The sequence below is a fragment of the Cyprinodon tularosa genome, unplaced genomic scaffold, assembly GCF_016077235.1.
Source record: "Cyprinodon tularosa strain WSP-4 unplaced genomic scaffold, ASM1607723v1 ctg66, whole genome shotgun sequence".
Taxonomy (NCBI): Eukaryota; Metazoa; Chordata; class Actinopteri; order Cyprinodontiformes; family Cyprinodontidae; genus Cyprinodon; species Cyprinodon tularosa.
The window spans coordinates 4,059,884-4,074,436 of record NW_024039407.1 but is presented as its reverse complement, the minus strand read 5'-3'; the positions used below and the strand labels follow the sequence as shown (position 1 = coordinate 4,074,436).

General features: G+C 37.1%; 1 protein-coding gene across 2 annotated transcripts; it reads left to right on the top strand.

The window, feature by feature from the left end:
* The first annotated feature begins 3,465 nt into the window (after positions 1-3,465).
* On the top strand, positions 3,466-14,161 carry LOC119799440 (proteasomal ubiquitin receptor ADRM1-like). Of its 2 annotated transcripts, none has more exons than XM_038309339.1 (10): positions 3,466-3,607; positions 5,008-5,232; positions 5,301-5,417; positions 8,027-8,150; positions 8,241-8,327; positions 8,405-8,501; positions 8,583-8,821; positions 9,179-9,336; positions 9,464-9,566; positions 13,874-14,161. In XM_038309339.1, exons 2-10 carry the CDS (start codon positions 5,023-5,025, stop codon positions 13,975-13,977), a joined length of 1,239 nt encoding a protein of 412 aa, XP_038165267.1. In that variant the 5' UTR covers positions 3,466-3,607; positions 5,008-5,022; the 3' UTR covers positions 13,978-14,161. The 2 variants fall into 2 exon arrangements, with proteins under 2 accessions (XP_038165267.1, XP_038165266.1); XM_038309338.1 differs by having other exon boundaries at positions 5,005-5,232.
* The last annotated feature ends 392 nt before the right edge of the window (positions 14,162-14,553 follow it).

The following is a 14,553-nucleotide window of genomic DNA, read 5'->3' as shown; positions in this document are numbered from 1 at the left end:
GACACCAGATGCTGTTGACACCATAGACCTATGCAAACTGATCCACTCCGCCCTCCTGAAAAGTCAAACCTCCATCTCTAATTTCTTCTGCAGAAAGCGATCGATGTGCTCTTAAGATCCAATGAAAGCTAAAAACAAAAACACTAAATATGTAGATGCTGCAGTTGTCGGATGATTCTTTTTTTTTTTTTTTTTTTTGAGCACTAACATTTATAATGACTGCACATTTCAGTGCTCGCACTCCTATGCACTTATATGTACAGTGGAATCTCTCCTAGCTGCTCTTCCCTTTTCTTTGATTTGTTTTTAAAAGCACTTTTGAAGCCTGCAAGTTCAATATGGTTGATATTTTCATCTCTTTATCCCCTCTGTCTCTTTATTTTGTCAAGCATCTCTTTTATAATGTTTACATTGTTTGTTGAGCCCTCCTTTTCCTCCTACTGTTACCATATGCATACGAGCATATTTAAGTAATAAATTATGGATTGAAAATGAAATGCTTTGTCATGATTTCATATGTTCTTGTTTTTCTGTGTGATACAATCAGAAAACTGGTAAAACCATCTTGAGATTTTCATTATTTAAAAATTTATTTGAGGGGTAAAAGCATTTACCGGTACCTATTTTTTTTACTTTTCACATTTGTAGTTTTACAATCACAAAAATCCTCCTGATATAGAAAGTGAAACATGGACATTAGTGCATGAGTACATAAAAACTCCAGTCTCCCTGCTCCTGCTAAAGAAAAGCATCCACACAGCATGATACTACCAACACTGTGTTTCAACCATGGGGATATTTTGTTAAAGGGGAGGTTTGTGGCGATGGCGGCGTGACAGCTGGGAAATATTTCAATCAAGGACGGTGGCCCCTGAGGACCAGGTTTGAGAGCTGCAGCCCTAAATTGCCTTAGAACAAAAAATTAATTTTTTTACAAATGTTCTTTGACAAACCTTTATGGTCCAAAACTAAAGAACTGAATATTCGCTGAGATGAAATCACACTCTGATTGATTTTACTCTTTAGTTGAATTTTGAAGTTTTCTCTGAATTCTGTTTAGGCGTTCCGTGGTAAAAGTGACTGAATTATGCTACACTTGACCTTTTAGTTTTTATTTCTTATCAAACTGTTTTTAATATGTTTTAAGTTTCCTTTTTTTGTAGAAAGTGACATTAGAGAGCTCAGGCTTCAGTTTATTAACCAAAAATATATTTAAAAATTATTTTCCACACTATTTGTATCAATTTTGTGGAACTTTTTGTCATGAAAACAGTCTAAGCTAGCATTTTGTGGAATACCTTTCTATTTGAAAATGTTGAACTCTCAGTATTTTTGCCAAACGCTGTTAAGAGCATTTGTTGTTTTAATGTAAGAAAAATAAAACGCTCAAGGATGAATATTAATCAAGGCTCTGAATCATAGCATGTCTACAGATGAAATTATTTGATACTTTAATATGAATATAGTATTTTAGTACCAATTATTTTTTTTTGCTTTTATATGCAAGCTTTAAAAAAACAACATGCTTTATCTGTTTTAATCAGGTTACATAGTTTTCATACAGTCTGGTACAAATTCAACTTTTTGTGAAATGTGAGCATTTTTTATGTTTAGAATAGTATGAAAAATGGGAAATGAATGGAGAAATATAACCTATGATTTATTCTTCTTTTCAATAACTATTAAATTAATTTTCCCGCCTAAATTATTCTTTAATTTCTTTCTGTTTCTACGGAGTTAAAACATAACCACTGATAATTATTATAATTCTTGTTTGCATTTTAAAATCAGCTGGAAAGGATAGCCCAAAATATTTTTTTCCTGTAAAAATGTATGTAACATGAAATATGTAAAGATATCCTGTAATTAATCTTGCTGGCTGGCATCATTCATTTAGCTCTCAAGGGCAATTTTTGGTGAAACTTCTTTTTAAGCCTTTAATAAACTTTTGTTTGGTATGTGGTATGCTTAAAGTAGAATGGAAATATCCTATATATTGTGTTTTTTATTGGCCTATGGGGGTTGACATTTATTAACTAGTGGCAGGCAATGAAAAAATGGCAGTTACAGGAAAGTAAAAATGTATATTTAAAGAAATAAAGACAGAATGCTGTATCCTCAGATGAGAAGAAATGTGCTGCCGAATGGGGTAATGTGTAACATGGGCTGATATATTTGTGCATATTTTAATATTTAAATGTCAGATATTTTTGATTAACCTGCTGAGTAAAGGCATCTCAATTAACTGTTTTAATGATGCACTATATGACATTTTAATGATTCTTTTTTTGTTTCTTAGCTGCTTTTGGAAACAAGTTTTCTATATTTAAAATTATTGCTTACAAAAATAATAAATAACAAGCTTTTAGTGTTTATATTTTCAGCCTTTTTTTTATTATTTTATCTGTTTTTGTTTAGAATACCGGTAGAATAGAAAATCTTTTTATTGTCCCACAATGGGGAAATTCTGGTGTTTACAGCAGCAAAACGATTGAAGAAAAATGTATGAGAATAACATAATATTGAAGAGTGAAAAGATAAACAATAAAACACTGTACTGTAAAGTGTTTTAACAACGTAAACTGTGCACCTAGAGAATAAATAACCAATATACAGCTTTGGACAGTTTTACAGTAATGGATATTTGAAAATAGCAGCAACATCAGAGATGTGCAAAATGACAGCAGCATGTTATTTAACTTATTAAAACAGAAACTGCAAAAATCAGCATGAATGTAATAACTTATTGAGGTTGTTGGTAATAGTGGTGGTTATAGAGTCTTACAGCTGCTGGGAAGAAGGATCTGTGATAACGCTGGTGTATTTAGGGTGCAGCAGTCTGTCACTGAAGGAGCTCTCCAGTTCTGCTTGCTTACTTTGCAGATATTTACATAATAAAATAATTGTGATTTATTCTGGAATAAAAAATTAACTAGTGTTTTTTATCTAACTTTTATATGTAAAAATAAGATATATATTTACACAGCAGTTGGGTAAAAAATAATAGATGTTTAAAAAAATGTATCGTCAACAATTATAAGTTTAGGTCCGATCGTGTTCATGTCTAAATTGTTTGTGTTCTATAATCAAATTTTCCTTTTGGTTACTATACTATACTATACTATTATGTACTTAATAAAATGAGTAAATAAAAGATAAATTAACCTTTTTATTTATTTTTTTTTTAAATAATTTTATTTCAAGTCATTTTTTACTCTAATAAGAAACCTAGCTTTGATATTATTCTGATGTTTAATTATATTCAGCTTTTTTCTTGAAGTTCATCAATTCATCCTATAAATAATCCTAGTAATACAAACATTGTAGAGCATTTTTAACCTGGTTTAATTTCTATGATATATTCCCTTTTTGAGTGATTTATTTTCGTTAAACTGCTAATGATTGACATTAACAAAAAATAAAACAGTTGTTGAAAGATTTTGTTTTATTTGAGAAACCTGTGTCATCTCTACCGAACTTGCGCAGGGGCTTTAAAATTCGTCATACTGACGCCTAGCTGAACCAATCACAGCGAGGCACCGCCGCGGCTCAGCCAATCACAGCTGTCCTCCCAGAGAACCATCGTCTTGCAAGCTGAAGGATAAATGTGAGTATATACTGTTTTTTCCTTGTGTTTTTAGGTCTGAATTGTTGTTATTGATGCGTGGTTAATCATTGGGGATGAAATGTGAAACCAGAGCTGTCTGGACCCCACGGAGCTGGAATCATAGCCTTATCCTCAGGATGCACAGTCATCTCAGTGTCTGCGGCAGGATTCTGCATCAGTTCTGCTTGGATTGACACTTTCATTTCACTTGTCCAACGGACATAAAATTATTTTTTTGTTTTTTGTTTGGTTTCAATTGTTTTGTTTTTTTAGGTAGTGGAAATAAACATATAAATCATGTGGCTTTTAAGCTTTAGGTAATTTAGCATCTTTTCAATATCTAACCTGTTTTCACTCCTAATTTCACACCTTGCATCTTATTCTGAGGATGTTACTTGTAAAATAAGTTTTTATGTAATAAAGCGATGAGCTTATTGAGCATTTTTATTATCTGTCTTTTAAGGTAGAATAAGAAAACAGCTGATGGTTGGAAATAGCAAAACAGAATAACTAGAAAATGTGGTTTATTATACATAAACCTGCAAATTTTTAATGAATTTCTTCTGCAGTCTTGTAGATTAAAGACTTTAAGTTCAAATCATGTTGAGATTGGTACTAATATTTGAAATATTTTTTTAAATGACATTGGGTAACTGGATGTTTGATCACTCTACTGTTTAGTCTTTTACATATATAGTTTCCTAACAAGAAAAATACATACAGTCATCAGTAAAGATGATTTGAATCATATTTTTACTTATTTTAAAAGCACTGGGGGCCACAAGTTGCCTTTGGTTTGTTTTGTCTCTAAGCCACTCAGTCAAGTATAAAATTTCACAAACACGCATCTTTATTTACCAACAACAGTTTCTTCAGATCTTAGGCAACTAAAGTGGCCCACATTAATGTTGAGACCAGTGAAACTCTTGACACTGCTAGCTGTGAAGCATGAGTGCGGTAGCATCATGATGAGGTTCTGTTTTAATGAGAAGGCTGACCTTAAATTAGTAGCATAGATGGGTAAAACTCAGACAGACGATGATCTTGAACACGTGTTTGTTTAGGAATGGTTAAATCAGGGTAATGGTGAGTTTCTGTAGTTGCTTAGATCTTCACCTGTGATCTCTGGATCCGAACCAGAAGACCAAATCCATCATTCCAGAAAAGAAGAGTTGTGCATCCTACCAGGATGATTATTTAGGTTTTTTTTTATTTGGAATCGGTATTTAGTGAAGGAAACCCACAGTTTTTAATGTTGTATTACACAATACCAACTGCTAAAAGGACCGTTTCAATAAAACATTAGCTTATTTATGACATCCATGCCCATGATTAGTTTGTCCAAACTTCTGACCAGAACTGTTGTAAAACCACATTTTTTCCTTCCTTTCCTGCAGCAGACCCTCCTCCTCATCATGGCATCTGGAGCTCTGTTCCCCAGCCTGGTATCAGGCTCCCGCGGCTCCTCCAGTAAATACCTGGTGGAGTTTCGGGCCGGTAAGATGACGATGAAGGGAAGCACGGTGACCCCCGACAAGCGTAAAGGTCAGGTCTACATCCAGCAGACGGATGACTCTCTTATCCACTTCTGCTGGAAGGATCGCACCACCGGGAATGTGGATGATGTAGGTTAACAGGCTGACCCAAAGAGCAGGGGTGGGTTTCTAAAATGACCTTCGCTCCTCCGTTTTAGGACCTGATTATCTTCCCTGATGATTGTGAGTTCAAACGGGTCAACCAGTGCACCACCGGACGGGTTTACGTGCTGAAGTTTAAAGCCGGCTCCAAAAGACTCTTCTTCTGGATGCAGGTATGGAGCTCAGGGAGACTCTTTTATTACAGCTTATTCCTGAGAATAGTTTTTGGAAACAATTACAAATCTGCATTTTAGTCTTTTAAAAAGCCCCCCCCCCCCCCAAAAAAAAAAAAAACAGAAGTAAAAACTGTAGCAGGAGTTTAGAAAACAGCCTCCCAATGAGGCCCATCAGAGCGGGGCCAGTTGGAAACTAAACTTAAGTGATTCAAAACTAAAGGACTAATTTACCTGCTGGTTAATTTTTCCATTAACGTCATGACCATTGTTTGGATTTTTTTTAAAGGGAGAAGCACGTAATGATGAAACAGAAAGAAAAATGTTCATTGTTTTTTAGTTTTGGAGATAAAAATCTAGAAACATGTGATGTCTGTTTGTATTTAGACCTTTGTACTTTGATATCATTGAATAAAATCCAGTTCAACCAACATAGGTCACCTGGAAGAGCCCGGCTGGCTGGGCTGTAGTATGAACACACCTGTCCTGTGAAGTCTAGAGATTTTTTAGAGACCAATAATGGAAAAAATAAAATTATACGGACCATGGAACAGAGCCGGCACATTATAGAGAATTTTAAAGCAGATTTAGGTTATGAAACAATATCCAAAGCTCTGGGGATCTCATGTAACAATGTCCAACCATTCATCTGAAGCAAGGACTTTACTGCTGTCCATCTAAAGTAACAGGTCAAGCAAGGAGCGCATCAATCAGAGCTGTGGGGAAGAATAAATCATGTTTAATAGAAAAACAAAAGAAAATCCATATTCAGTTCAACCAGGTAACATGGGGGGAACACAGCAAACGTATGCAAGCAGTTTTTCTAAACAGATGTGTATTTAAAATTGTCCTCAATTGAAACAACAGATATATGTATATACTCTACCGTTCAAAAGTTTGGGGTCACATTGAAATGTCCTTATTTTTGAAGAAAAGCACTGACCTTCCTTTGAGCAGATTGAGTTTCTGTAGCATCACATTTGTGGGGTCAATGAAACGCTCAAAGTGGCCAGAAAAAGAGAACTTTCATCTGAAACTCGACAGTCTATTCTTGTTCTTAGAAATGAAGGCTATTCCACACGACAAATTGCTAAGAAATTGAAGATTTCCTAAAACGGTGTGTACTACTCCCTTCAGAGGACAGGACAAACAGGCTCTAACCAGAGTAGAAAAAGAAGTGGGAGGCCGCGTTGCACAACTGAGCAAGAAGATAAGTACATTAGAGTCTCTAGTTTGAGAAACAGGCGCCTCACAGGTCCCCAACTGGCATCTTCATTAGATAGTACCCACAGTAGCCTGGAAGTTCAGTTTTGTAGCTTCTGTAACGAGCTAAACTGTTTTCAGATGTGTGAACATGATTGCACAAGGGTTTTCTAATGATCAATTAGCCTTCTGAGCCAATGAGCAAACCCATTGTACCATAAGAACACTGGATTGATAGTTGCTGGAAATGGGCCTCTAATCACCGATGTAGATATTGCACCAAAAACCAGACATTTGCAGATAGAATAGTAATTTACCACATTAGCAATGTATAGAGTGTATTTCTTTAAAGTTAAGACTAGTTTAGACAAGTTATCTTCATTGAAAAGTACAGTGCTTTTCCTTCAAAAATAAGGACATTGCAATGACTTCAATGTGACCCCAAACTTTTGAACGGTAGTGTATATATATATATATATATATATATATATATATATATATATATATATATATATATATATATATATATATATATATATATATATATATATATATATATAGTGTTTTGTAAAGATGCTAACATCTTTATACATTTGTGTTTTATCATAATCAGTTATCACTAATTTGTAACAAAAATATAATTAGTAAGAGGAAGGCTGTTACTCATGATGTAATTATAATCCTTATGTAGAAGTATATAAGGATATGTTCATATTTATAGATATATATGGAATAGTTAATGTTATGTGGCCAGCATAGATTAGATAAGCGTTTGCCTCTTTCCAACCCCATTTGGATGTTAACTTTTTAATATACTTATAAAATTTTATATACTGTTAAAAAGAACTGATTGAAAATATTTAGTCAGAGTGTGTGATGGAGAATTAACTCAGCATAGCATTACTCTGAACACAGCGTCTGCTCTATGACACCGTCAGCTTGATTCTTTTCTCTCAGCAGGGTCGAGCTGAGATGGATACAGCCTGAGCTTTGATTTTTATCTTCATTATCAGTTTTAAAGTTCAGAATTTATGCAAAGAATTGCTAAATAAATTTTTGAAGGTGTTCTTGCAGGAAAAACTATAAATATTTTCACTTTTGAGCTGTTTAAATGGGCGGATACTGCAGGTGATGAAGTCACTGTGAAAAGTGCTCATTCAATGAACAAACTCAGGAGCACTGATTAAAAATGGCCTCCACACTTTTAAGATTTTTAACTGTTAATTAAAGGTAATGTCATAATCTTTTCACTTTACAGTTATTATCTACTTTGTGTTAGTTTGCACATTAAAATCCTAATAAAAACACTTAAATGCACAGGTTATGCGTTTAGTGTTTTACAGTAATAACGAATATTTATTATACTTGAAGACTTGCCTTGTGTTGTTTACTTGTTCTGATTTCAGGAACCGAAGAGTGATAAGGATGACGAATACTGTCGCAAAGTGAACGAGTACCTGAACAACCCGCCTATACCAGGCGCCCTTGGTGGCAGCAGCAGCGGAGGACACGACCTGTCAGCGCTGGGAGGTAGCACAGCCATGCATGCTGCAACTATTGCTGAAGAAAACGTAAAACCTCAGTTCCACGAGTGTCGTTCCCTGTTTTCTTTCCCTAAAGGTGAGGGTGGTCTGCAGAGCCTTCTGGGTAACATGAGCCACAACCAGCTCATGCAGCTGATTGGACCTACCGGTCTGGGTGGGATTGGTAGGTGAAGACTACAGAGCCAGCAGTGAACACAGGAGGATGTGATGCATTGTAATGTTGGTTTCTAATGATGTCAGGTGGTCTTGGGGCTCTTGCTGGACCAGGCTTGGCCAACCTTCTGGGAAGCAGCAGCAGCAGCAGTAGCGTTCCTGCTGTCAGCAATTCCACAACAAGGTGATCAAATGTTAATCATGTTATGAAAGCAGGAACCAACAGAGACTGACTGCTTCTGTGCAACTCTCTGATCTTTCCCAGCCCGTCCACGGCCGTCACCCCAACCTCCACCTCTGCTGCCAGCCGGCTCGGCTCCTCCCAGGTGCCCACCACTCCCATCACCCCCCTGGCCACCTCTGCAGCCTCTCCCACGGCCACCACCCCGTCCACTCCCGCTGCCACAGCAGCTGCGGCTGCGGCCAACCCTACGCAGCCCATCCAGCTCAGAGACCTGCAGAGCATCCTGGCCACCATGAACGTTCCTGCCAGCAGTCAGGGAGGTGAGGTCGGCTGTAGGCCCACAGGAAACGCACAACAGAACCAGAGAAGGGAGGAATAATGGGTTCAATAACAATGGTCCATCATCCATCTGTGGCATTTACTTTAGAACATTTTCAAAAGTTCTTTTTTATTCTAATGTATGGACATCTTTGCATTTAAAGATTAGCTTTTTGTGCAAAAAAGAAACAATTGTTGCCACTGTAACAAGGGGTCTATTTAAATGTTGACACCAAGCTCTGCCCTGCAGTGTCAGAAAAGCGTGAAGATGCACACTAAGGATCATAGCTGAAACCAGTAGTTCAAGAGGCTTATTGGAAATGTGAATTTCAGTTTTTTGGGGGTTTTGTTCCCTGCAGTGGACCTGGCCAGCGTGCTGACTCCTGAGGTCATGGCTCCCATCCTGGCCAACCCAGAGGTGCAGCAGAGGCTGACGCCTTACCTGCCGTCCGGAGAGTCGCTGCTTCAGAGCTCAGAGGAGCTGAACAACACGCTCAGCTCACCTCAGTTTCAGCAGGTAGACGCTGCATCCAGCTATTCTCTGATTCACAGTCTCTGTAGCAGATTAAGATCAAGAATTTATTTTGGTTCTTCCCTCAGCTCCTTGTCAATATTTGTTCCTGATTTTCCTGGCTCCGTTTCAGGCTATGAGCATGTTCAGCAGCGCTCTGGCGTCGGGCCAGTTGGGGCCTCTGATGAACCAGTTCGGTCTCCCAGCAGAGGCTGTTGATGCTGCCAACAAAGGAGGTCAGTGCTTCTCTCTAGTAACCCAAACTAATACAGTGAGTCATGTCTCTATTCACTGTCTGGCCTCCATGTTTTATTGATGCTCCAACAATGACAGAAACCAAGCTTTCCTTTCAGTCATGATACATTTTTAGGTTTCCAATCAGATGAAAAAAGTTACATTTTCATTTTTATGTTAGAACAACAGATCAGCGGTCACCAACCTTTTTTGCACCACGGACCGCTATATGTCAGACAATATTTTCACGGACCGGCCGAGGGGGGGGGGGTAAATACGATCAAGTAAAACGATACAACTGGCATAAAATCAAATAAAAACAGCATAAAAATAAAACAAGCCGGCCCCATCGAGGCGTAATCGGAGATCGGAGACAATGACACACGAAGTGTGCTCCTGATGTCCATACTGCTCCGTAGTTTTGTTTTGGTCGATGTAACCGCAGAAAATCCCGCTTCACAAAGATAGGATGTTATAGATAGGATGAGTCTTGAACTGAATTAACCTGTGTCAAGAGGCACAGATGCACCGACTGATGTAATTGGGAGAGAATACCGCAATTTTTTATATTTTCAAAATAAAACATCACTCAGACTCTGATAACTTATATATATATATATATATATGTATATATATATATATATATATATATATATATATATATATATATATATATATATATATATATATATATATATACATGTATTTGCCCGGTACCAAATGACCGCGGCCCGGTGGATGGGGACCGCTGTTTTAAATGAATAAATCAGCGTAACATTTCCCTAACCTGAAATATCTATAATATCATAACATTAAATGATTTGATCAACTTAATGTAGTAGTAGAATTATTATACTTTGTTGAGCTGAACCAAACATTTGTTTTATTCCTAAAAAATCCTTTAGATTTCCACTTTTTTTGTTTGTCACAATGGCACCACCTGCTGGTAGACTGGGAAACTGCATGTTTCTAAAAAGGTCTCATCCGTTAAAGGTCTCATTTGGTACATTTTTATAATATAACTGTTTGCTTTTAATTTGATACATTTGTTATATATATTTCTGTCTTTTGTTGTTGTTTTAAAGCCATAGCTTCACAAGGCTATAAAATAATCACTAACTGGAAAAGATCAAGGCTTACAATCTGGTATTTGAATGACTCTTTACAGATCGTTTGCTAAAATAAAATCAAGAACAGATCTCCTTTAGCCCCTGCTGCTTTTGCAACTTTGCTCCGTTATAAAAAAAAAAAATGGGTATGGTCATATTCCAAAAATTAGATTAGAGGTTCCAATGGGGCTTTTTGTGTCGAATCAATAGTGCATTTAGAAAAATTATAACTTTTAAGCTGGTGTTTGACAAACTCATTAGTCCCACTTTTGGTCTAATGTAATATTCTAAAAATAAATGTGTTTTCATTAGCTGGAAATTGAAAATTATCATTTTTAAAAGAAAAAAAGGTTTGTAAACATCAGTCTGTGTGTAATTAATGTATATAATGCCTTTCACTGGGAGTTACTTTAAAGTGATATACTTATTTATAGAATATGAATAATTTGATCAGTAAGCCCATTAAGACTTGGAAACCTGTACTTTGCTACCAGGTTCAAAGCATCTCAGGACACTTTGTGATCCAATCCTCTATGAACTGAACAATTGTTTTCTGCTCTGCAGTTAATTACTGTTTCCCAAAGCATACTGCTTCCAAATTCATGAGGAGAGGATGCTTTTTGGATCATACTCTGCATCTTTTTTTTGTTTTTCCTCCTACAACCTTTAGGCTTATTTCTGGTTTCATCTCAGACCTTCTAATCATAGTTTACCTCTATGCTGATTACTGATTTTCTTTTCTAAATCATCCCCAAACCTTGAAAAAGGGATCTGTAAGAGCCAAAGTAAATGTTTGTGTTGTTACAGTGACAGCTGTTAGGAGTTTTCCCACACCTCAGATTGCATTTGGGAAACACAAGACTCAGTTTCCCTGATTTCAGGTTTACAAAACATACAGGTGCTGGTCATAAAATTAGAATTTCATGAAAAAGTAGATTGATTTCAGTAATTCCATTTAAAAAGTGAAACTTGTATATTATATTCATACATTACATACAAACTCATATATTTCAGATGTTTATTTTGTTTAATTTTGATGATTACAAATGACAACAAATGAAAATCTCAAATTCATCATATCAGAAAATTAGAATATTACTGAAGACCAATAAAAACAAAGGATTTATAGAAATGTTGGCCAACTGAAAAGTATGAACATGAAAAGTATGAGCATGTACAGCACTCAGTATTTAGTTGGGCCTCCTTTGGCCTGTATTACTGCAGCAATGCGGCGTGGCATGGAGTCGATCAGTCTGTGGCACTGCTCAGGTGTTATGATAGCCCAGGTTGCTCTAATAGTGGCTTTTAGCTCTTCTGAATTGTTGGGTCTGGTGTATTGCATCTTCTTCTTCACAATACCCCATAGATTTTCTATGGGGTTAAGGTCAGGAGAGTTTGCTGGCCAATTAAGAACAGGGATACCATGGTCCTTCAACCAGGTACTGGTAGCTTTGGCACTGTGTGCAGGTGCCAAGTCCTGTTGGAAAATGAAATCTGCATCTCCAAAAAGTTGGTCAGCTGCAGGAAGCATGAAGTGCTCTAAAACGTCCTGGTATGTGGCTGCGTTGACCCTGGACCTCAGAAAACACAATATACCAACACCAGCAGATGACATGGCACCCCAAACCATCACTGACTGTGGAAACTTTACACTGGACTTCAAGCAACGTGGATGAAGTGCCTCTCTTCTTTTCCTCCAGACTCTGGGACCTTGATTTCCAAAGGAAATGCAAAATTTACTTTCATCAGAGAACATGACTTTGGACCACTCACCAGCAGTCCAGTCCTGTTTCTCTTTAGCCCAGGCAAGACGCTTCTGACGCTGTCTGTGGTTCAAGAGTGGCTTGACACAAGGAATGCGACAGCAGAAACCCATGTCTTTCATACGTCTGTGTGTGGTGGTTCTTGAAGCACTCACTCCAGCTGCAGTCCACTCTTTGTGAATCTCCCCCACATTTTTGAATGGGTTTTGTTTCACAATCCTCTCCAGGGTGCGGTTATCTCTCTTGCTTGTACACTTTTTTCGACCACATCTTTTCCTTCCCTTCGCCTCTCTATTAATGTGCTTGGACACTGAGCTCTGTGAACAGCCAGCCTCTTTAGCGATGACCTTTTGTGTCTTGCCCTCCTTGTGCAAGGTGTCGATGGTTGTCTTTTGGACAACTGTCAAGTAAGCAGTCTTCCCCATGATTGTGTAGCCTATAGAACTAGACTGAAAGACCATTTAAAGGCTTTTGCAGGTGGTTTGAGTTAATTAGCTGATTAGAGTGTGGCACCAGGGGCCATCAATTTTGAACCTTTTCACAATATTCTAATTTTCTGATATGATGAATTTGAGATTTTCATTTGTTGTCATTTGTAATCATCAAAATTAAACAAAATAAACATCTGAAATATATGAGTTTGTATGTAATGTATGAATATAATATACAAGTTTCACTTTTTAAATGGAATTACTGAAATCAATCTACTTTTTCATGATATTCTAATTTTATGACCAGCACCTGTAGTTTTCAGTAAACCTGCTTTTTGTGAAATAATCTCCAGCGTTCCCAGAAAAGAGCTCCGTGGTCACCAGTCCTTTTTCTGATGGTTTTGGGGTCCCGTAATGCTGGGTACAGACCTTTAAAGGGGATTTTGTCATTTATTTTTTATTTGGTGGTTGAAATAGAAAATAATAAAATTTACTAATCAATTTCAATTCAATTCAGTTTATTTCTATAGCGCCAATTCTCAACACATCATCTCAAGGCAATTTACAGTTCACCAGATCATCCAGTCAAATTGATTCAAAGTTTTCTATCTAAGGAAAACCCGTTGATTGCATCAACTCATTGACTCAAAAGCAATCCCTCACACTTAACATGCTTGTAGCGACAGTGGAGAGGAAAAACTCCCTTTTAACTGTAAGAAACCTCCAGCAGAACCAGGCTCAGTGTGAGCGGCCATCTGCTGAGGCCGACTGGGGTTCAAGGAGGCAGAAGCAGATATACAAAAAGCAACAAGTCAACTCTAATAGGTTTGAACCAACCAATGGAAACTTGAATTTCCATCAAATGGCTTAAATGACCAAAAACAGTTTTCTTGTTCCCCCATTAAAAACTTTAATTTTTGTTCTAAAATCCCTTCACATTTTTTCTGTTTTTCTTTAGTGAATTCATCAGTTTATTCAAAAATGCTTTGCTCACATTTTCTTGCAGATGTGGAGGCCTTTGCTAAAGCCATGGAGACGGAAACAAAGTCCGATCAGGAGAACGACTCTAAAGACAAGAAGGACGACGATGAAGACATGAGTTTGGACTAAATGTTTGTTAAAGGAAGCTCAGATTATTATTTATATGTATTTATTTATCTGCTGCTCTCCAGTGTCTCTTAACAAAAATAACTAATATAGTAACTACTGCTCTGTTCTCAGCTGCTCCTGATAGCAGACATGACTATGACCTGTTGTCCTTATCCCAGGAGACAGTAAAGCGTGAAACAAAACATGTTTGTTTTATTGATTCAGATCTTAATATTGCTTACTCACCGTCTGTGTGTGCACAAGTGGAAGTGTTATTCACATTTACTCTGAAAGAGACTTCCATCAACATTTGTGGTTCAAATTTGGTTTAAAACTTTAGTTTCCCAACAGAAGTTCAGTAAGATGGAGGTTTCTGATCACTCCTATGATCCTGAGGGCTATTTTGACCAGATCAGGGCTTTTTGCCTCGATGCAAAACTAGCCCAGTGGAGAGAGTGAGGCTAAGAGCTAAACCAGGTGTCAAATGCAACAAAAAAACAGGGAAATATGTGAACATTGCTGTCTGACTGAGATCTGGGCACATTTGTGTGGCAAGACGTCATAAGCCTGAAAATTATAATTTCCAACATCAGGATA

Bases quoted from the DNA above. Each gene is read 5' to 3' on its own strand.
- LOC119799440 (XM_038309339.1), top strand. From the start codon at position 5,023: ATGGCATCTGGAGCTCTGTTCCCCAGCCTGGTATCAGGCTCCCGCGGC. The intron at 5,418-8,026 runs GTATGGAGCTCA...TTCTGATTTCAG, and splicing joins GACTCTTCTTCTGGATGCAG to GAACCGAAGAGTGATAAGGA. The intron at 8,328-8,404 runs GTAGGTGAAGAC...TAATGATGTCAG, and splicing joins TACCGGTCTGGGTGGGATTG to GTGGTCTTGGGGCTCTTGCT.